The sequence below is a fragment of the Callithrix jacchus genome, chromosome 14, assembly GCF_049354715.1.
Source record: "Callithrix jacchus isolate 240 chromosome 14, calJac240_pri, whole genome shotgun sequence".
Taxonomy (NCBI): Eukaryota; Metazoa; Chordata; class Mammalia; order Primates; family Cebidae; genus Callithrix; species Callithrix jacchus.
The window spans coordinates 86256431-86280100 of NC_133515.1; the positions used below are offsets into that span (position 1 = coordinate 86256431).

At 36.6% G+C, this 23670-nt stretch overlaps 1 protein-coding gene across 2 annotated transcripts in view; it reads right to left on the bottom strand.

The window, feature by feature from the left end:
- PPP1CB (protein phosphatase 1 catalytic subunit beta) overlaps positions 1-23670 on the bottom strand; it is a 43223-nt gene that overhangs the window by 6844 nt on the left and 12709 nt on the right. For both annotated transcript variants that reach the window (XM_008980948.5, XM_078349615.1), the window contains exons 3-7: positions 13408-13539; positions 11691-11921; positions 9100-9204; positions 7250-7321; positions 3237-3388 (exon numbers count right to left, since the gene is read on the bottom strand). In XM_008980948.5, coding sequence (XP_008979196.1) covers positions 3237-3388; positions 7250-7321; positions 9100-9204; positions 11691-11921; positions 13408-13539 — 692 coding nt within the window. The remainder of the gene's footprint in view (positions 1-3236; positions 3389-7249; positions 7322-9099; positions 9205-11690; positions 11922-13407; positions 13540-23670) is intronic.

Genomic DNA, 23670 nt, shown 5'->3' on the forward strand with positions numbered 1-23670 from the left:
ATAACGGCAACAATTAATCTTAATTGGAATAATAAATTCATCACTCCTCAAAGCTTAAAAATCATGCCATTTCCAAAACTCCCCACGGATAAAAAATAAAATATGCTAATAGGTATAATGAGTACAGGGAGCTGGGACACTAAGTACTTTTGTTTTTTTTTAAGTTTTAAATTTATTTTAATTAATCTACATTTTTTGGGAGGGATACCAAGTACTACTTTGATGAGGGCATTATAATCCAACTACAGAAATCTTAATTAAATGAGCAACAACTAGACAATGGAAGACTTTGCAAAGAGCTTACTTCTTGCTTTGCTTAAAAAATATCTATCATTGTTATATGGCTATGCATTGAAAACATTACTAAGCTGAGTTTAATTTACACAGATCATGCTCCTTAAATCAACTGCCAAAACTGTATTTTTATTTTTTGAGATGGAATCTTGCTCTGTCACCCAGGCTAGAGTGCAGTGGCATGATCGCAGCTTACTGCAGCATGTGCTCCCAGATTTAAGTCATTTTCCTGCCTGAAGCCTCCCAAATAGCTGGGATTACAGGCACCCACCACTAAGCCTGGTGAAGTTTTGTATTTTTAGTAGAGATGAGGTTTCATCATGTTGGCCAGCCTGGTCTTGAACTCCTGACCTCAGGTGATCTGCCTGCCTCAGCCAACCAAAAGTGCTGGGATTACAGGCGTAAGCCACAGTGCCCAGTCTTGATGAGTTACCATTTCTAGAACCAGTTGTCAATTTCTGAGTAATTTAAACAATGTGTCTCTCAGTTCTACAAATCTGAGGTAAGCAATAATATGTAAATATTTTATATTTATTTACGGTAGGCAAGATTACTTTTAAGTCTATTTTAGATATCCTTTAATTGGCAAAATTATCCTACACCACTTGCTAATACAAAAAAGCAATTACAAAGATATTTACTTATTAAAATAACTCCTACCTCAGTATTAGGAACATGCTTCTGTTGAAATTACCTTATGGTACAATTTAGATTATTAACCTTTTCTCCTAAGACCATAGCCACCTTATTTAACCCCTGTAACCCCGCTCAACATAGCACATGGCACTCATGTTTTTAGTTGTTTCTGTGTGTATGTGTGTGTGCGTGTGTGTGGAGACAGGGACTCGCTCTGTTGCCTAGGCTGGAGTGCAGTGGCATCATCTTGGCTCACTGCAGTCATGACTTCCTGGTGCTCAAGCGATCTTCCCACCTCAGTCACTTGAGTAGTTGAGACCACAGGTGTGTGCCACCATGCCCAGCTAGGTTTTTTTGTATTTTTTTTTTGGTAGAGATGGGGTTTCAGGTTTTGCCATGTTGCCCAGGCTGGTCATGAACTCCATGTTTTTAGTTCTTGGTTTTTTAGTTTGCTTACATGTTCATCTTTCATTAAAAAGGGGATATTTGTAGAATTTTGGAGATAATATTTGAAAATAACACAAAAGGATTTTGGCAGTTTCTGGAAAAGAAAAGACCAAGGAAACCTGTATAGTTCAGTAACCTGATTTTTTAAAATTGTCATTTATTTCTGAAAAGACCACTGACTAAAGACCTATGGCTGAAAAAACTTATCAGGGGTCATTTTAGTTAGATAACAGGGCAGAATTGCTAAGTTTCCCAACAGAAGGCATATTTATCAAAATCATAAACACAATTTTACTGATTTAAAAAACTACTTTGCCAAAAGCAATGGATGTGGGAACATGACCTCATTTCAACGGAACTACCAAGAAATCCTGCTAAATAAAAGTGGCATGTAATATATAATATGCAAAGAATAAAAAGCCACTCAGGATAAAAAAAAGGCAGTAGTAAAGTGTCACATGAAGTAAAGCCCCAGAAAAAAAGGGAAGTACTGTGGGATAGCATATACTTAATTAAATATGCTTTTCTAAGTAATTCAACATTATGTGTGCATGATACAATATGCTACAATGTGAGCCACTGTACAAAGCAATCGAAATTCAAAAACAAGTCATAATCCCTTCCTTAGACAGTATGCTATCTAGTAGTGGAGGACATAAAAGACAACCAAAAACCCTACTGTATAAATGCTTTTATAATGAAAAATTTAAACATACACAAAAGTAGATCAAGATTTCAATTAACTCCCATTAACTGATCACCCTGATTCAATACTTACCAGGATTTTGCTACACTTGTTTCATTTATCTTCCCCCTCCCCTTTTCTTTCTGCTGATATGATTTTAAAGCAAATCCCAGGCATGTTATTTTACCTCTACACACTTGAGTATGCATTCCTGGAAAAATACAGACATTCTTCTTAAATAACAATAACGTTTATGACACAGCTAAAATAACTGATACCAGCTGGGCACAGTGGCTCATGCTGGAAATCTCAGCTACTTGGGAGGCAGAGACTGTAGTGAGCCGAGATTGTGCCACTGCACTCCAGCCTGGGTGACAAAGTGAGACTCCATCTCAAAAAAAAAAAAATCCAAATAATGTCTACAAAGCTTCTAAGAAGCACTGCAATTTTTGTTAGGGTTGCTGTATACTAGAAAAATACATTCTTTTTTTTTTTTTTTTTGAGACTGAGTCTTGCTCTTTTACCCAGGCTGGAGTGCAGTGGCATAAATATGGCTCACTGCAGTCTTCACCTCCTAGGCTCAAGCAATCCTCCTACCTCAGCCCCTCATGTAGCTGGGACCACAGGTATGCACCACCACACCCAGCTAAATTTTTGACTTTTTGTAGAGATGGGATCTCATTTTGTTGCCCAGGCTGTCTCAAATTCCTGTGCTTAAGTAATCCGCCCACCTCAGCCTGCTGAAGTGCTGGGATTATAGATGTGAGCCACCATGCCCAGCCCCAAATGTTTTGAAATGTTTCCTCTTTTAGGGTGATAAAAGGTTAACAAATCATTAGATTGTTAAGTGTGAGATCCAGGAAGTGGCTCTGCTGCCTCTCCTACTGCTTTCCTTGTACAAGTCACTTAGCTTTCTTGGATACATTTCCTCAAAAAACAAAATAAGAGGGCTTATGTGAAGTTAACAAATAATAAGTGTTTAAGAGTACAGGTATGGTGGCACAAGCCTATGCTCCCAGCTACTTGGGAGGCCGAGGCACGAGAATTGCTTGAATCTGGGAGGTAGAGGTTGCAGTGAGCAGAGATCACGCCACTGTATTCCAGCCTGGGCAACAGAACGAGACTCTGTCTCTAAAAAAAAGAAAAAAGAAATTGAGAGCATCATATTTCATACCTGATGAGCTCGACAAATCAAATCTAAATCATGACGATTCAGAAATTTACTGACTACATCAGCTCCAAAAGTAAAGGAAACACCACGATCATTTTCTCCCCAGCCTTGCACATCCTTATCTGGATCAGACCACAGCAAATCACAGAGCAAACCTTTAAAGGACAGAAATACAGCAATTAAGAAAAAAATTTATAGATTCATAGAACATAGCAAATCTACATCACATTTCAGTTCCTCTCCTGCCCTCTTACCTTTTACTAAACAATGACAATCACTTGCCCAAATATTCCAGCCTATGTAACTTAACACTTTTGGGAAAGCAACCATACAGATATAATCTTCCATGGCCTCTTAAGGTAGAACTTTCCAACCCTTTCCACGTATAGGAAATATGTGTATGGCACACTTACAACAACAATATATGGAAAAGGCTGTTCATCTTTTGTGTACAGTTTCTCCATATGAATAACGAATGAACCCAGCGGTTATTTCCTCAATAGTTCATCCTTTCTTTATAGTTCCACTGTTTCTGAGCACCACAGTCTATTCCGTTAGTCTATTTTATTTATCCCTGAGCCAATAACAGACTAGAGCTTTTAACAAGTCTTTATATTTGGTAGGGGTAGTATCCTTTTTTTTTTTTTTTTTTTAAATTCAGGATTGTCTTGATTACTTTTTGATCCTTTATTCTTCCATATAAACGCTAAAAACGATTTGCTTAATTCCATAAAAAATTCAATTGTGATTTCAATGGAATTGTATTCGACATATAGATCACTTGAGGAAAAAAAAACATTTTCTACTAAGGCCCTGAGGATTTTTTTTTTTTTTTTAGTGTGGAGGAATAAAATCCGATCAGATCCTTGACTTTAGTAATGTTTGCGGCCCTGAAAAAGAGGTCAGAGTTAAAAATATTTATCTGGGTATTGTCATCATATTAATGGTAGCAGGTATCTTAAGAAGGGACCCAGACCACCTTGGGAATACAAAGTGAGAATACCAGTAAATTAATTTTGAGGAATTCAAACATTTAATAGGCAGGCAGATGAGGGAGAATGAGCATAAATATTAGGGAGAATGAGCATAAATATTGGGAAGGAATGATCCAGACAAAGAGATGAGTACAGTAAAGGTTATCCTTAAAGGGGACAGAACCGCCTAAAAGCAGGAAATGTGCCATGAACAAGTAGACAGGACAAAGACCAAAAATGTGCCACTTACAATTATATCATCAGACTTTAATGAAAGCAGTTTCTTGGTAATTGAGTGTAAGAGAGTAGGTAAAAGTCCAATTGCAGTGATATTAAAAGTAGGGTGAATGTTGAGATGGTGATAGTAAGTGATTTTCTAAAAATTACAGTGGCTAAGAAAAGATATTTTTTAAAGAGTAAGTCAGTTTTAAGAATTTTAAAGAATCCATAAAAATCATAGTATGGTTTAGGAGGAAAGGGCATCTTCATTTTCAGTTACATCATATCCTGATAGAGGAATTATAAAACCATTTGCAGAATTAGTGGCAATGTACTCTTAATTTCTATTGCTGATATGTCCCAAGCTCCCCCTACGATGTTCTAAGAAATTCACTAGCACACAAAATCCACTGGAATCAGTCAATCGCAATTTGTATGCCCCTTCTGATTGATGCTGACTCTTCAAAAATACACACCCACCCAGTGCTTAATAATGCTCTCACACTTTCCAGCCTGTTTCCAGAGATGAACCACTGAGTAGAAAGCTAAGGTATTAAGAATCTATAATTGGCCAGGGGCAGTGGCTCATGCCTGTAATCCCAGTACTTCGGGAGGCTGATGTGGGCAGATCACGAGGTCAGGAGTTCGAGACCAGCCTGGCTAATATAGTGAAACCCCATCTCTACTAAAAATACAAAAAAAAACTAGCCAGGCATGGTGGCATGTGCCTGTAGGCCCAGCTACTCAGGAGGCTGAGGCATGAAAATCGCTTGAACCCAGGAGGCGGAGGTTGCAGTGAGCCGAGATTGTGCCACTGCACTCCAGCCTGGGCAACAGAGGGAGGCTCCATCTCAAAAACAATAACAACAAAAAAAAACCAAAAACAACGACAAAAAACCCCCATAATTTCAGTGACAATAAAACTGTATAAAATTAGGTTTAGGAAACAGAATAGTCTGGATGCATTAAAAAATCAATGGTGGCAACAATAATCTGAAATTCTTTAACCTTAACAGAATCAAGGTAAAAATTTCAGAGTCAAGGTTCATTGTTTAATTAACTAGCATCACAATCAACTAGGCTACTGTTTCAAATAAGATATTAATTTATAAATTAAATTTCTAAAGGTTACAGCCACTATCAAAGAGTAAAGTAACCATTTTCAGCATCTCAACTTCTCATTAAAATATGCTAAAATAAATAAAATAGCTAAAAATAGAAGCCTAGCATGTAACACTCGAAATTTGTATCTGAACTATAAACAGAAATTCTGAAGAATGACCAGTAATACATATTTATACACCTTATTTTAAAAACAATATTTTAGGTGTTTTTTTTAAGACAGGGTCTCACTCTGTCACTCAGGCTAGAGTGCAGGGCACAATCACAGCTCACCGCATTCTCAACTTCCTGGGCTCAACTGATCCTCCTCCCTCAGCCTCCTGAGTAGTTGGAGCGTCACCACACCTGGCTAATTAAAAAAAAAAATTTTTTTTTGTTTGGTAGAGATGGGTGTTATGTTGCCCAGGCTGGTCTTGACTCCTGGTCTTACGTGATCTTTCTGCCTCGGCCTCCCAAAGTGCTGGAATTACAAGCATGAGCTAGTGCACCAGGCTAAAAATAGCATTTTAAGATGCCGTTTAAATACTAGTTTCTATTAGGTTTAGTCAAATGTATTCTATAATTACAATAAAATGTATACTTTAAAAAATAACACAAGTTGTGTTATATAAAAAAGCTCATAATACAATTTATTATAACATACAGTGTAATACATGGCTACTGACATCAGAGGATCTATACCATTTATAATGGTTGATGCGTAGTCTCAAATAGCATTTTTTGCTGTTATTTTTTCTTCCTTTTTTTTAATTTTTGAGACAGTTTCACTCTGTCGCCCAGGCTAGAGTGCAGTGGTTCGGATCTCAGCTCACTGCAACCTATGCCTCCCGGGTTCAAGTGATTCTCGTGCCTCAGCCACTCAAGTAGCTAGGATTACAGACAATGCACCATCGTACCCAGCTAATGTTTATATTTTCAGTAGAGACGGGGTTTTGTCATGTTGGCCAGGCTGGTCTCAAACTCCTGATCTCAGGTTATCCACCCGCCTCAGCCTCCCAAAGTGCTGGGATTACAGGTGTGAGCCACTGCTCCCCATCTTCCCACAGATTTTCAAATCTAATTTTTACAGAATTGTTTGCAGGTCTCTAGAGCCTAAGAGCTCTAAAAATCTAAGCCAAGCTTAGCACACGCCTGGAGTCCCAGCTACTCAGGAGGATGAGGCAAGAGGACTGCTTGAGCCTAGGAATTCGAGGCCAGACTGGGCAACAGAGTAAAATCCTTCCCATATCCCACTGAAAAAGGCTCTAAAAATCTGAAATAGAGGATATAGAAAAGAAAAAGCTACTAGACAACTGAAAAGAAGGTAGCTGTATCTTTGTCTAAGAAGCAAAGAACAGATTATTTTAATTGAAAAATCTTTTGGCTAATTTAACAAGTTTTTGAAAAATATAACCAATGCCAATATGAATAAGAAAATTCAGAAAAATAGGAAGATATGAGGAATCAATACCAAGATCTTTTTTGTAATCAACTAAATGTGATAAAACCATATGACTATAAATAAAAGGTTCCACATTTTGAGGATTAGTGCAAAGTAAAAAATTTTGTATTACTGTAAATAATCTGTAGTTAGCTTACTGACTATAAAAAGAGCTCCGTTATTTATTACATAAATCAATCCTACTTCCATTGAATATAATCAGGTTCGAATATGCCAACATTTCACACGAAACAATTAATTAAACTTCTCTCTATACTTACCTGTATCAGGGACATCAGTAGGTCTCATAATTCTCCGAATCTGCTCCATAGATTGCAGGTCTGGTGACAATCCTATAAATAAAAAGATGAGACACAGTCCTGATAGCTAAACATTTTAATAGTCGCTGAATAAAAAGTATTTATTCAAAATAGATTCACTTTGTGAAATTAAAAATACCCCCCCCCCCCCCGGAATTCAGGAACTGCTGTTCAGATTCTTAAAAATACTTAAAGTATTCCTTTTAAAGGTCAACAGAGTTATTATGAATCCCATGTTGATATAATAGAGCATTACAGTTACGTTGTTTTTTCCATTTTTCCCTATCAGGGAAATGAAATTCCTTTATATTTCAAAAGAAATTTCGCAAGGAAAAAAAGCCCACCATTCTTTTTTCCAACTATTCCCTGCTTTCACAGGAACATAATCAACTGCAACTCTTCCTACCACTTTTGCCACTTCTCACCACTGATCTTAAACATTTTTACTTCCAAGTTCAAATGTCTCACTTGGTTCCCCCTAAGACCTTCTTTTCGAATCCCACTCCAACATGTTTATTATTTTCATGAAGTCATAAACTATTAATCAGAAGGATTAACAGGAAAATCTCATAAAAATAATTTGCAATCTTTAAAGTTGCACATAAATATAAGCTATTATTTCTCTCAGGTAGGCAATCCAAGTATGATCACAAGGAATAAAGGTAAACATTCATATCCATACTGCTACATTTCTAACCTTAGCTAAACTAATGTACAAGAACTAAAATTCATTACATGTTTAAGTACCTACTGGAAAACATATTTCAAGTAATATAGTGAGTTATGTTCTGCCAGAGAATAAACCATTGATTACCTCAGGCCTAGGCAAGTGCATCTATCTTTTCAGTGTTTTTTCCACTTTAATTCTTCCTGTATATTGATGAAAAACTAATTTTCTTACACTATTTCCATTAAATACTTCCCTGTGCAAAAACCCTATATGGTTATTAAATTATTCAACAAATTCCTTTGCTCAATATTCAAATCTCTATAATCTGATCCCATCGTTTTCCAGCATATACTTGACATTCTAGTCAGGCCAGTTCTTAAACATACCCTATCACTAGACAACGAAGAGTGTCTCAATTCCTTTTCACTTCCCATGCCTCACACATGTATCCAGTCTATCTTTCCTCTTCCTGACTTCTCATAATTACTGTCTTAATAAGTACTGATATATTAAATACCTTTTATTACTCTATTATCTGCTTCATAAATATATCTTGGCAATAGGTTAACTCTTCAAAATGGTCAGATCATAAACTATCTACATATTTTCATGGCATCTAAGCAGGTGTTAGACATATACATTAATTTTTCAAATAAACTTTCAAAATAAACTTCAAGCTTATTTCATAAGCCAAAGTAACTTCAAATCTACCAAAAATTATTTTATTATTAAGGCTAAAGCAGACATATTATATGAAGCCTAGAATTCCTGACATATGTGAATATTAAACTCAATTTATTTGGATTCTGTTCAAAGATTTCAATACAGGCAGGAAGATAACAATACTCTCATTTTTACTAATAAACAGCAGAGGTGTCTTTCTGTCAAAACTCGAGGCAAAGCAGACTTTCTTCAACAACTCCAGTTATCCTCTTCATATGTGAAACTATATTTAAAGCATTACATTTTCATTTATAAATAAATCTGTAATTATTAAAAGAGGTTTTAGCCATGTTTAAAACAGTTTTAAATCACTTGAGCTTTCACACAAGCACTGCTTTGTTTTCCCACAGTCTAATTATTGTAGGTATTTTCTGAATAATAAAATAAGAAAATCTGTAAGGCAAATTTGCTAGTCTACCTCCATGACAACAGAAGATCTTCTCATCCACAATGGCTGCTATAGGCAGACAGTTAAAACAATCAGTGAAGGTCTTCCACAATTTAATATTAAATCTTCGTTTGCCTATAAAAAGAATAGTTAGAATAAATTAAAAAATCTAAAACTGTTCTCATCTGTTATCTCAAAGCCATAGCATTATGAATGATTTCATTTCTTTCTTCATGTTTATCTATACAGAACTTTTTCTATAATGCATAAATGTTATTTACATACTTTTTAAAAGGCAACAAATATAGTAAATATTCAATACCTTCAGTAAAGTTACCAAGACTTCAAAGATTATGCTGGGGTAAGGGTGGGATGGGAAGATGTTGGTCAAAGAATACAAAGTATCAGTTGGGTAGGAGGAATAAATACATAAGATCTATTGTACAACATAGTGACTATAGTCAAAACACTATATTGTATCTTTGCAAAATACTAAATTATAAGTGTTAACCTTTTGAGATAATGCATATGTTAAATCAGCTAGATTTAACCATTCTGCAATGGTTATAGGCAGGAAGATAAGATCCTCTCATGATGTTCAAAACATCATGTTGTCCATCACAAATACATACAATTTCTGACAACTTAAATAAACCTAATCAAATCTAACACTTTAAAAAACCCACAGATTGTGCTAAGGGTTTTATGAAATTCATCAAACAGTCTGCCTGTTAAGATCATTATAATATAACAATTTTTTTTGAGATGGAGTTTCGCTCTTGTTACCCAGGCTGGAGTGCAATGGCACGATCTCGGCTCACCGCAACCTCTGCCTCCTAGGTTCAGGCAATTCTCCTGCCTCAGCCTCCTGAGTAGCTGGGATTACAGGCACGCACCACCATGCCCAGCTAATTTTTCGTATTTTTAGTAGAGATGGGGTTTCACCATGTTGACCAGGATGGTCTCGATCTCTTGACCTCGTGATCCACCCGCCTCGGCCTCCCAAAGTGCTGGGATTACAGGCTTGAGCCACCGCGCCCAGCCTATAATATAGCAATTTTTAAACAGTCTAATAGGCCTCATAGTTCATTTTTTCCTCTCCAATGTGTGAACTAGCCAAACAAGCAAGCAAAAGGGAAAGGTTGCCTCTGGAAACTGTCCATTTAACAGTGTATTGAGAAACACAGTATAAACTTATTGCCAATGAAGGAAAATTTCCAAGTGTTTAACTGGTATTCTCCTTTGTGTGAATTACAACTTGGCACTATAGCAAGTATGGTGCCAAGGCACAAAGGCTATAATTTTCCTATAGCCTAGTATAAAAAGCTACAACAAAGACAACCTCAAGTGTATGTTCACCTTTTTAGAGTCATTTGATTTTCCTGAATTTGGTAATAAGGTACAACTGCTAACCTAGGGAAGAGATGAAAGACGTAAGTACTAACTTCCTGTGCTTTTATGCCACAGCCTGCTCCTTTATAAGTATATAACTCAAAGTATTGTTTACAAGTTGCTCTCCTATACATTATTTTATTTGATGTCATTTCTATCCCCAAGGACATTCCTGCCTATCTTTTATCCTTTAAAAATATACCTCCATCTCTGATGTAGCTTTAGGAAGAATGTTGTAGTTTGATGTACTCAAACCCACTTTCTCTCTTCTAGTCTGATTTAAGTAATTCAAACCACACAGCACATCTCAGAAATAAAAATATAATATAAAATCAAATGCAGAATCATTCCTATTAGAATGTAAGCTCCATGAGAACAGAGATCATCTGTATTGTGTAGTGCTTCATGCACAGTGTTCACAATAGTGCCTGGCACATATACCCTCAAACTTTGTCAAATCATTATATAAATCGAGAAGACGACTTTGAATAAGTCTCTAACAAAATTAAGGATTAAAAAAAGAGCAAAAGTAGATTCTAATAGGGAAAACAGCAATGAAAAGAAATCAATTTGAAAATCACAACTGATTCTAAGTTGTAATTAACCAAACATATACTTTTGCACTCTTATCTAATAAAACCAAAAGACCACATTTGAATCTAGTAGGGTATTTTAATAATAATACTTGGAAACATTACTGCACAAAACGAAATCAGTGATTTGCTACTAATGAAAAAGAGAATAAAACTAAGGATACCCCAGAGTATTCAGTATCTTTGTCTTTCAAGGTTTATAGACACAGATTTAAATTCTAATAATATTAAACTTTGACTTTTAAATAGTTTCATAGAACTTCTCAATAACTCTTGTGACACAGGACTAATAAGAGCTTTTGTCATACCACAAGAATGCTGAGAGCTAAAACCTTAATGGACAATAGAAAACCAGAAGCCACAGACTTCTGTTTTGCCTGGATGGTTTACTAGATAAACTAATTTTAAAAGAACCTCTTCAGCCAGGTAAGCTGCAGTCAATCTGGAACATGACCAAGGATATCTGAAGGAACCAATTTAATTAGTGACGTTTCCCAGTTTCAGGTTCCTCTTCCTGGCGTATGCCTGATAGATCTTATTTTGAAAAAACTCTGAATCAAAGGAACTCTTCTGAACCAGAAAATTATTTGGCAATCCTTCCATGAATTACTTTTCTAAGTCTTTATTTTCACTTACATTCATCATAGAATCCATAAATGCGATTGATGCTAGCACACTCATGGTTTCCTCTTAAGAGAAAGAAGTTCTCTGGATATTTTATTTTATAAGCCAATAGCAAACAAATGGTTTCCAAAGACTGCTTTCCTCTGTCCACATAATCTCCTAAGAAAAGGTAGTTGGCTTCTGGTGGGAAACCTCCATATTCGAATAATCTCAGTAAATCTGTATACTGTCCATGAATATCTCCTAAAAAGAGAAAAAGTCAGTTTTACAAAAATTGGTTACTGTTATAAGCAGTTTCTTTGAAATGATTCCCAACGTTTACATCCTGTGTAATCTTCCCCTGCCCTTGAGTATGGGCTATATTTAGTAACTTACTTCTAACAAGCAAAAGTGAGATGGGCTGTCACTTCCAAGATTAAGTTACAAAAGACTGTGACTTTCATCTTGTTTGCACTCTCACCTTCTTCATACTTGCTGATGAAACCAGCTATCTAATGAAGAAGCATCCCATGTAGCAAAGAACTGAGGGAGGCCTCTGGCCAACAGCTCATTTGAAGCTGAGGCTTTTAGTCCATCAGTCTATAAGGAACTGAATCCTTTCATAGTTCAACCTTCAGATGACTGCAGCCCGAGATCACACTTAATTGGAGCCTTGTGAGAGACCCAGAGCCAGAGGACCCACTAAGCTGACCCACAAAAATTGAGATGGTAAATTAATGTTGCTGTAAGCCGCAAAGTTTTGGAATGATTTATTATACAACAATAGACAACTGACACAATCTTATTACCTGGCAGTTTAACTTAGGTCACTTTTTAATGCCAAATATGGAGACAAATAATAAAATTTTAGAAATATGTAGTACAAATAACTTCTATTACCTTCAAAGTTATTTCTATATTTTAAAGAACACCTTCAAATAATAATTCTAATCATTTTGAGATCACCTTTAAGTTATTACATTTGCTTCATTTAAGTTTAAACAGGGGACTAATTATTCCCCCTGAACTACTACCTCTTACTTTGAAGGTGTGAAATTCTACACTAATTGATCCATTCAACAAACATTTACTTAGCTAGTATCTCTTATGTGCTGGGCACTGTACAATGAACTGTTAAAAAGCCACTTGTAAAACTTAAAAGAATACAAGTTATAAAGTAGTATAATCTTCAAAATAAATTTAACATCAAATTTAGAAAACCACAGATATTGCCAGATAGACCCCCTAAATTATACCTGTTTTTTCCTAACCAGTGTACTAAAATGCCCTTTTCTTGACATCCTTGACAACATTAAACATTAATCTTTGGTATTTTTTGTGTAATCTGACTAGATCTGGAGACTTGTTTTAAACTGCACATCACTGATTACTAGAGAGGCTGAGGACCCTGTGGTGTTTACTGGCCATTTGAATTTCTTCTAAGATCTTCCTCTTTCTTTGCTATTTTTATATTGCAATGTCTTTCTCTTATTTATAAGAACTCTTTATATATTATAAACAGAACAAAAGTACTTTTACCTGTTGTAAATATAGCAAGTACTTTCTTCTTGTCTGTAACTTGTCATTGGTGTAAAGATTTCAATTTTTATACACTTTTATTTAGTAAAGCCTACTGATCTGTTTTATACAAAATTTTCAGAAAATGTTTTCTCTAGCTCTTCTTCAACATAAACATGGGAGGAAAAACAGGATTCAAAAGAGTTTTTTGCAACTTTACCCGTTTACATACCACAAATTTTCAGTGGTGCTTCCAATTCCAAAAGAATAGGCTGGCTGAGAAAGATCTCCCGAGACTTGATACATAAACCCCGAACTTCTGCTTCAGTCATCTGCACAATCTTTCCTGGTCGACATCCGCGTACTGACAAACAATAAATACAACAGTCAGTTTTCTAAAATTTACTTATATAATAACAATCTTTTAAAAAGAGTCATGCCCATATTTTAAAAATCAGAAAAGACACAGGCAGCAAACTACCCTATTTGGTCCCATGGTTTAAAATAATGTTGGAAATTCTATGATCTTTGACTTCTATTTCCATTGTTACTGGCTCCTGATGATGTGCCTCAAGTCTGCTGCTGATGAAATCCAGTCCTGTTCTTTGCTGTCGCATGGCCAACTTGGGGCCTAGTAGCTGAAGAGACCTAAAAGACTTCAGAGCCAGCATCCTTTAAGGTTTGGCCTGCCTTCTCATCTTGCATGTAGTAGGATGCCAGAATAGCATCACTTAGAACAATGTGCTATGAAGAAAGGGAGATTAAATAGTAATTGTCAGTAGGTGATTTAGCTTCACACACTTTCTTAGAATGTTATCAGGAGTCCCCAAAACTTCAGCAACCAGTATCTCCACTTTCTGATCAAAACAAATACAAAAAGATATCAACTATGTATTAAATTTTAACATACTGTTATAGTCCCACTAGAGTATCATATTAAAACCTCTAAAGGCTATTTAGATGGAGTGAGGCATTTTTCCATTACTGAACAATAAGGTAATATGGTTTCCAGTAACTTGCAGGATGAAGTGGAGTAGAATGGTACATAGAGAGAACAGTTTCTTATTTGCCCTACTGAACTCAACTTGTAATCATCTCCATTCATGGCCATCTCCCCTGTCTCCCTTTAACTTTATATTTACTGCTGAGCTCTCATTTGATCTTGAAATGGCATTTAAGAAAATAGGCTGGAAGCAGTGGCTTGCACCTGTAATCCCAGCACTTTGGGAGGCCAAAGCGGGAAGACTGCATGAAGCCAGGAGTTTGAGACCAACCTGGGCAACAAAGCAGGGCAACCAGCCTGTGTCTACAAAAGATTAAAAACAACAACAACAAAATTAACCTAGCATAGTAGCAGGACTGCTTGGGGCCAGGCGGTTGAGGCTGCAGTGACCTATGGTGGCACTAGGGCATTCCAGCTTTGGTGACAGCAAAAACCTGTCTCTAAAAAAATAAAAATAAAGGCTGGGCATGGAGGCTAACACCTATAGTTCCAGCATTTTGGGAGTCTGACATGGGCAGACTGCTTGAGCTCAGGAATTCTAGGTCACCCCGGGCAACATGATGAAACCCTATTTCTACCAAAAATACAAAAAATTAGCTGGGCATGGCAGTGCATGCTTGTGGTCCCAGCTACTCAGAGGCTGAGGTGGAAGGTTCACTTGACCCCAGGAGGCGGAGGCTGCAGTGAGTTGAGATTGCGCCACTACACTCCAGCCTGTGTGAGAGTGAGACTCCATCTCAATCATAAAATAAAAGTCCAAATGTTTCTTGCTAAAAATTGCTGATTCCTTTTTCAAGTCAATAAGAGGCTTAAAAAAAAAGGCCTCCACATGCAAAAGCTATATATTCCATTAATATAAAAGTAAAAAGGAGGCAATAAAGAGGAGACACAGATAATATTCAAATGTACTTCAGCAAATATGCTGGTTTATAAGACTACCACTGAAAATCAAAACAATGATCAGCTTTGGGAGGCAGAGGTGGGTGGATCACGAGGTCAAGTGATCGAGACCATCCTGGTCAACATGGTGAAACCCCATCTCTACTAAAAATGCAAAAAATCAGCTGGGCATGGTGACATGTGCCTGTAATCCCAGCTACTCAGGAGGCTGAGGCAGGAGAATTGCCTGAACCCTGGAGGCGGAGGTTGCGGTGAGCCGAGATCGCGCCATTGCACTCCAGCCTGGGTAACAAGAGTGAAACTCCGTCTCAAAAAAAAACACCAAAAACAAAAAAAAAACAATGATCAGCAGAACTGCTTTTATTATGAGAATATAGCTTCCTTAGTGTTAGCTCTCAAACATCAATTACCTACTTCTGAGGCACATTTGGCTTTTTCTAACACCAAAAAGACATCTCAGCTTTAGTTTTAAATGCTTTTTTTAGTTAAAGAAAAAAAAATGTGGCTGGCCTGGGGCTCACACCTGAAGTCAGGAGTTTGAGGCCAGCCTAGCCAACATATCTACCTGGGCATGGTGGTAGATGCCTGTAATCTCAGCTAGTTGAAAGGCTAAGGCAGGAGGATTGCTTGAACCCAGGAGTGGAGGTTGCAGTGAGCCGAGATCGTGCCACTGCACTCCAGCCTGGGAGACAAGAGCAAAACTCCGCATCAAAAAAAAAAGTATTCACCTTGGAAGAATTAAAGGTCTCATACTGGCTTTAGACAACAAATACACAGCTAAAAGTAATTACTTACAAACGGTATTAAATCACTCAACAAATGCTTGTGAGGTTACTGTGTATTAGTTGCTTACGGATAATAGCAATGAACAAGAAAAACAGTGAATTGCCAAAACTTAGTTGTAAGTTGATGGCAGTCACTACCAAGTCAAAAGACTAATGTGAGTCACTTCAGCGTGTCCATTTAAAATAGCCAAATGAAAGTGATGAATATTTTACCTAGTATTTATTTTACTTCCTCTGTATAATTTTGACTTCCCAAGTGAGTAACTGTGTAACTCGAGCATTTTTACAGAGCTATAAAATGTTTCAACTTGTAAATCGTGCAAATCCACAGAAACTAAAAATTTACCAAAACAAAAACACACTGCACAGAAACTTTTTATATTTCACTGACTGTAGGATGCACATTTCTCCCTTAATTAATATCTCTGAAGATGTGAGACTCTTGCCATTAAAAACTTCTTACAATTATAATTGGTAGTCCTCCCCCCGCCGACTTAGTGGCACATAAAAGTGCATTTAATAATCGGTCACATCTTAAAAGTTGATGAATGCAGTTACAGAAGCTAAAGGTTAGCCCAATGGTTACAACTCTGACAAGGGTTTTAGGAATTAGAAATAAATTAGCCAAAGGTTTGACAGAATAAGGCAGATGTCTCAGGCCAACTGCCGGTGTCTTCCAATTCAAAAGTCCTGCTCCTTTATGTACTCTCAAGATTTCTAAGAGCACTTCAAATTTCTCAATTATCTGAAAAAAGGAAGAAATCATCCAGGCAACCTGTTACACAGGGCAATGAGACTGCTATCCCAACATCCAGGAGGGTTTCCAGTTTTTGGATATAAGAACCTCGCTGGATTATAAAGATACTATAAATCAGCATACTTCATTAGGTGCAAAGCACCTTCACATCAATCATTTCATTTAATCCTTTTCACACTTCAGGCACTGAAAAGGGAAGTTATTATCTCCACTGTATAATGACAGAGATTCAATAACTCGCAGAAGATCACAGTACCCAGGTTTGATAAGACTGGAGGGAGGGAGAAGTAGCAGAGATGGATTCAGAACCAGTCTTCTAACTCAAAGGCCAGTACTTTTTCCACCTCACCATGTAAAATTTCTGAATCAAAAATTTCCTAGAAATTTTCTGCATGTAGTAATTTCAGACCAGATAAAATCCCATTATAGCAAAATATCTACCATACTTATTACTGTTTAGAAAATATTTTAACATATTACATACATATAGTATACTAACTTTATAGGTGTAACTCAATGCATTTTTAACTATCTATATACCTGAGTAACCACCACCCAGATCAAGATACAGAATGGTTCCTGCAACCCTGGAGATTCCCCGTGTCCTAACCAATGACAGTAACGCCTGAGGTTACTATTCTTACTGCCATCGGTATATATTGATGTGTTTAATTTGACTTTTAGATAAAAAGAAACACAGTAATGCTCTTTTGCTCATTATTGCATCTGTGAGATAAATCCATTTAATAGTGTTTAACAGTCATTTGAAATATAGGTTGAATATCCCTAATCTGAAATCCAAAATGCTCCAAAACCCAAAACTTTTTTAGTGCTAATATGATGCTCAAATAAAATACTCATTGGAACATTTCGGATTATAGGATTAGCAATGCTTAACTGGTGAGTATAATGCACATTCAAAGATCTGAAAAAATCCCAAATCCAACTGAGCTGCAGTAGCACTTAAAAAATAAATAAATAAATAATCCCAAATCCAAACACTTCGGGTCCCAAGCATTTTGCATAAGAAATATTCAACCTGTATTCCACTGTATGAATCTATGACAGTATCTTTACTATTTGAATTATTCCAGTTTGGGGTTATTACAAATGCTATGTATATCCATACACATATTTATCTTAGGTATATAACAAAGAAAAACTGCTCGGGTCACAGAGAAAGCTTATTTTATTAAGAAGTAGATACCATCAGTTACCCAAAATGTCTATACCAATTCATAACCCTCCTAACACTGCTGCTCTACCTCTTTACCAATACTGCAAATTATCAGTATTTTTACTTTTAGTCATTTTGTGGGGTGTATAGTGGTATTCATCGAGTTTAATTTGATTTCCATGAGGACTAAGGTTGTTGAATAACTGTGTGTGTGTGTGTGTGTGTGTGTGTGTGTGTGTGTGTGTGTGTGAGAGAGATGTAGTCTTGCTGTGTTGCCCAGGGTGGAGTACAGTGGCACGATCAAGGCTTACTGCTACCTCCATCTCCCAGGTTCAAGCAATTCTTCTGCCTCCCGAGTAGCTAGGATTACAGGCACACACTATCACACCCAGTTAATTTTTGTATTTTTGTAGAGACAGGTTCACCATGTTGCTCAGGCTGATCTCAAACTCCTGACCTCAAGTAATCCGCCCGCCTTGGCCTCCCAAAGTGCTGGGATTACAGGCGTGAGCCACTGCACCTCATCATTGAGTACTTTTTCATGTGCTTAAGAGACCATTTATGTATCTTTTTAATTTTTCTGGCAAAATTCATTTTAAGTCTTTTGTTCATTCTTTAAAAGTGGACTGTCTTTTTCTATCTCTTAATGCAACTTTTTGATAAACAGAAGTGCTTTAATGAATTTAAATCTGAAAAAACCTTAACTTAGTCAATATTTTTTTGGTTTAGGGCTTTCTGCATCTTATTTAAGAAATCTTTGCCTTCTCTAAAGCTATTTCCTTATATTTCCTTCCAGATGTTTTACTGTTTTAGCCCACTTCATTCTATAACCCATCTCAAATTAATTTTATGTATGGTTTGATGTAAAGGTCAAGGCTTTTATCCAAGCAGATATCCAGTTGATTTAGCACCATTTATCATAAAGATCATCCTCTTCCCCACTGAACTGCAATGGTAGCTTTGTAGAAAAATCAAGTGACCATACAGGAATATGTCTGTTTCTAGCCACTATACAGCCAATTACCCATTTGTCTATTTTGGCATCGATACCATAATGTCTTAATTATTGTAGATTTTTATAAAGTCTCAGTATCTGGTAATATAAATATCCCAATTTTGTTCTTTAGATTTTCCTTTTTCAACTATGTTTTAAAATTGGCTTGTGTCTATCCCCTCTGTCCCCAAACTTGTGAGGTTTTAAATTGGGAATAAGACCAGGTACGGTGGCTCACACCTGTAATTCAGCACTTTGAGATGCTGAGGCAGGTGGATCACCTGAGGTCAGGAGTTTGAGACCAGCCTGGCCAACATGGTAAAAATCCATCTCTACTAAAATTACAAAAATTAGCTGGGTGTGATGGCGGGCACCTGTAATCCCACCTACTTGGGAGGCTGAGGCAGGAGAATCACTTGAACTCAGGAGTCAGAGGTTGCAGTGAGCCGAGATCACGCCATTGCACTGCAGCCTAGGTAACAGGAGTGAAACTCCGACTCAAGGAAGAGAGGGGAAAAAAAAAAGATGCGGGGGAAGGGGGGTGGAGAGTAAGTAGGTAAGTCTAGAGATAATTGACATATTAACAATTTCAAGTCTTCCAACCCACGGATATGGTATCTCTCCTTTTATTTCTCTCAGCAATGTCCTATAGTCTTTAGTATGGCAGTCTTTCACATTTTTCATTAAGTTAATTTTGGCTGACATCTGTGATTTCATTTCTTTCAAATTTACCGAGCTCTGCTTTATGGTATAGTACATGGTATATTTCAGTAAATGTTTCATACATATTTGAAAAGCATATATATCCTGCAATTATTGAGTGAAGTGTTCTATGTCTGCCAATTAGGTCAGGGTGGCTGTATGGTTCAAATCTTTATCCTTGCTGATTTTTTTTTTCCTGTTTGTTCTGCTAGTTACTGAGAGAGGGGCACTGATCTACTATGGCTGTGGTTTTGTCTATTTTTAAGTTTTTTATAATACCTGTCAACCTGTCCTTTTTTAGGCCTATATTATTAGATATATATAAATTTAAGGTATTTTCCCGTTAAATCTTTCCTTTTAGCCTTAGGCAATGCCCTTCTTTACCTCTAGTGTTATTTCTGGTTGCAGAGCTTTTTCCAACATAAATACAGCCAAATCAGATTTCATTTGCTTAATGTGTGAATAATTTCTCCCCTTACCCCCCTTTTTAAAATTTCCTCATTTGTGTCCTTAGATTTAAAATAAATCCCTTATAAACAGTAACTATAATAGTTAGGTCTTCTGAGCTTTGCATTAATTTCAATGTTTGCTCCCTTCACATTTAATATAATCATTGATTAAGTTGGGTTTAAGCCTACCATTCTGCCATTTGTTCTGTTTGTCCCATTTGTTCTTCATTCCTTTCTCTTTCCCTGAATTTCTTTGGAGTAATCAATTACTTTTTACTATTCCATTTTCTCCTCTATTAGCTTTTAGTTATATATTATTTTTTCATTTTGAGGTTGCTCTAGAGATTACAAACACACTTTTGACTGATTATTATCCTCCAGGCTTTTGTTCTACAGTTGTTATATTTTTGTTTCCACATATTTTAAATCCCACAAGCTACAATTATTATTTTAAATAGTCAGAATTAATTTGTATTTATTAACATTTATCTTTGCTATTGTTCATTTCTTTTTGCAGTTCTTTGCTTTTATCTGTTCTTTTCTTTCAACATGAAGAACTTGCTTTAATATTTTCTAGCGCCAGCCAGCTTATCAGCAATATATTTTCTCAGCTTTAGTTTGTCTTTATTTTACTTTACTATTGAAGGATATGCTCACTAGATTTAGAATTCTACACCAGCCTGACCAACATGGAGAAACCTCATCTCTACTAAAAATACAAAAAATTTGTGGGGCATGGTGGTGCATGCCTGTAATCCCAGCTACTCGGGAGGCTGAGGCAGGAGAATCGTTTGAATCCGGGAGGTGGAGGTTGCAGTGAGCCGAGATCATGCCATTACACTCCAGCCTGGGCAACAAGAGTGAAACTCCATGAAAGGAAGGACAGAAAGACGGAGAAACGGAAGGACGAAAGAACCTTTGGAAGGAAGGAAGGGATTCTAGGTTGTCATTTTTTTTTTTCTTTCAGTGCTTTGAAGAGAATGCCATTCTATTTTCTTCTATCTTCCAAAGTTTCGGGTGATAGATCAGCCACCATTCTTATTATTGTTCCCTGAAGCTAATGACTTTCTTCTTCTGGGAGAATTTAAGATTTTCTCTTTCTCTTGGATTTTCAGCAACTGTGTTCAATATGGTTTTCTTTGTATTTATTCTGCTTGGAATCACACAGCTTCTTCAATCTGTGCTTTGGTATCTTTCTCTGTTTTGGATAATTATTAGTCAATTTTTCTATCCCATTGTATTATCTATCTCCTCTCTTGCTGGGATTCTTATACATGATAGACCTTTCCACCGTCTATCAGCAATATATTAGTCTCTCATGCTCTCTTCTGTATTTTCCTTTTTTTTTTTTCCTGTCAGCACTAGATAACTTCTACTGGACTCATTTCTATTTGGTTTTTGGCCAATTCAGTTTCATTAACTTGTCCAAAATAGCATATCCTATTTTGGTGAATGAAATCCTGAATTATGGACAAAAAACTGTAAAGTTTTAGATAACGCCTTCCTCCAAAGGTTGTTTCCTTTTAGCAGCAGCACAGCAGTAACACATTTTCCTGAGGTCTGGTCTGTTTTGCTTCTGTCTTCAGTCTTAGGAGTGGTCATGATGGCGTCACAATGGAAAACTCAGGGTGGAATAAGGCCCCTCTAACTTGGCAGGAAGGATTTGAACTTCCATTTTTGCCTCTCTGGCACTAGAGAGACACTGAAACGTCTGTTCAGATCTTTAGCTTCTTAGCTACTGTTTTCTGCTGTGTTTCTTCTTTTGCATATGTGTACCTCTGAAGTCTGTCAATGACTTTTTGTTTGGGATCTATTTCCCTTATGACACAACTAGGAAATGCCTTCAAGGAAAAAGCCAAGGTGATTCAAACTATATGCTTCCCTTCTGTCAAAGGTCAAACCTCCTCAACAATTTTCTGTGTTGACTTCCTCTTTGACAACACAATCAATGGCTGCTGAGAGGCACACAAAATGTGACTGTGCACACAGTAGAAATTCAGATTACATTAAAAAATTTGAGGAATGACTTGTCAAGGGCTAGACACCATGACTCCTAACCCCAATTTATTTCACGTGACTTAGTCACAGAACTGTGGTGGGAGCACCAAGGTTTCCTGACTACCAGTAAGGTAATCTTTCTATAATTATGTTTACATTAAGAAAGGCAGAAAAATTACACCAGTATTCAGCGAAGGTCAAATCTAGCCCAATGCCAGTGTTTGGATGGCAGGTGGCCTAAGAATAATTTTTTACATTTTTTTAAATGATTGAAAAAAACCAAAACAAAAGAATCCTTTGTGACATAAAAATTAAATGAAACTCAAATTTTAGTGGCCATAAAGTTTTACTGGAGCATAGTCACTTATTTATCACTGGACACTCATGCTACAATGGCAGAGCTGAGCAGTTGTGATAGGCCACATACGGTACTCTCATCACTTCACACTGCTTTTTGGTACATCACAAATTACAGAGATGCAGTTACAACCTGGCAGTGTCATGATTATTGCTGTATTGCAACATTTTATTTACTTTTATTACCAGTGCATTCTCATCATGTCAAAAAGCTAGACAAGTGGACTTTGAATGCTGTGTTTTTAAGATACAATAAAGTGTGGATTATTTTATTTAATTGCATGCTAAGGCATTGCGGTCATTATGTAGCTGTGCTAAAAAAAACCCACAATATATACTGATGTTACCAGATTAAACACTCATCACAGCAATCCCAATTCATAGTAAAGCAATGGTGAGGAAAGTTGTAAAAAAATTAAAATGAAATCTCATCACAGCAGAATTTCTTCACAAAAATAAAAATGAGTCTGCAACTGAAGTTTCCAAGTGGCCCATTAGTTAAGCAAGTTATGTCATTTATCAATGGTGGGTTAATTAAATTGTACCTGACTGGAAAAGCTGAAGAACTATGTCTTGAGACAATAAGCTTTTAAAGGCCATTAGCCTTACTGTAAAAAACAGTGCTTGGAGAGTTGAGGACATTGGGAACAAAATTAGTAAGCAATTAAAACACAAGACAGGCTAGATGTGCTGGCTCGCACCTGTAATTCCAGCACTTTGGGAGGCAGAAGGGGGTTGATCACAAAGTCAAGAGATTGAGACCATCCTGGCTAACATGGTAAAACCCCATCTCTACTAAAAATACAAAAATCAGCTGAGCGTGGTGGTGTACACCTGTAGTCCCAGCTATTTGGGAGACTGAGGCAGAAGAACTGCTTGAATCCTGGAGGCAGAGGCCGCAGTAAGCTGAGACTGTGCCACTGCACTCGGGGACAAATATAAATAAATAAATAAATAAATATATATATATGTGTGTGTGTGTGTGTGTGTGTGTGTGTGTGTGTGTGTATATATAAATAATTTGTGTATACACACACACACAAATGGTTTTGAGTGGTTTTTCCTTGGCTCTTGAAGACAGGTGTTACCAATAATTGTTACTTGGGGAGCCAATCCTGATTTGAAGTGACTTAAAAGTTACCCTCTATAAAAAAATCTATGTGGAACAACTACAGACAAGAATATTTCCAAAGCAGCTGAGAATTATAGTAAAATCAAAAGTGGAATCTGCTAAGATATGTCACAACTGATTATGGTAAAGTAGAAAAATACTTAGCTGGACTATTTTACAAAATCTGTGAAAATGTATGGTGTTTGAAGTCTGGTGCAGTTTTGTGTGGAAAAATATCTTAATCAGGTATTATGTAACCAGA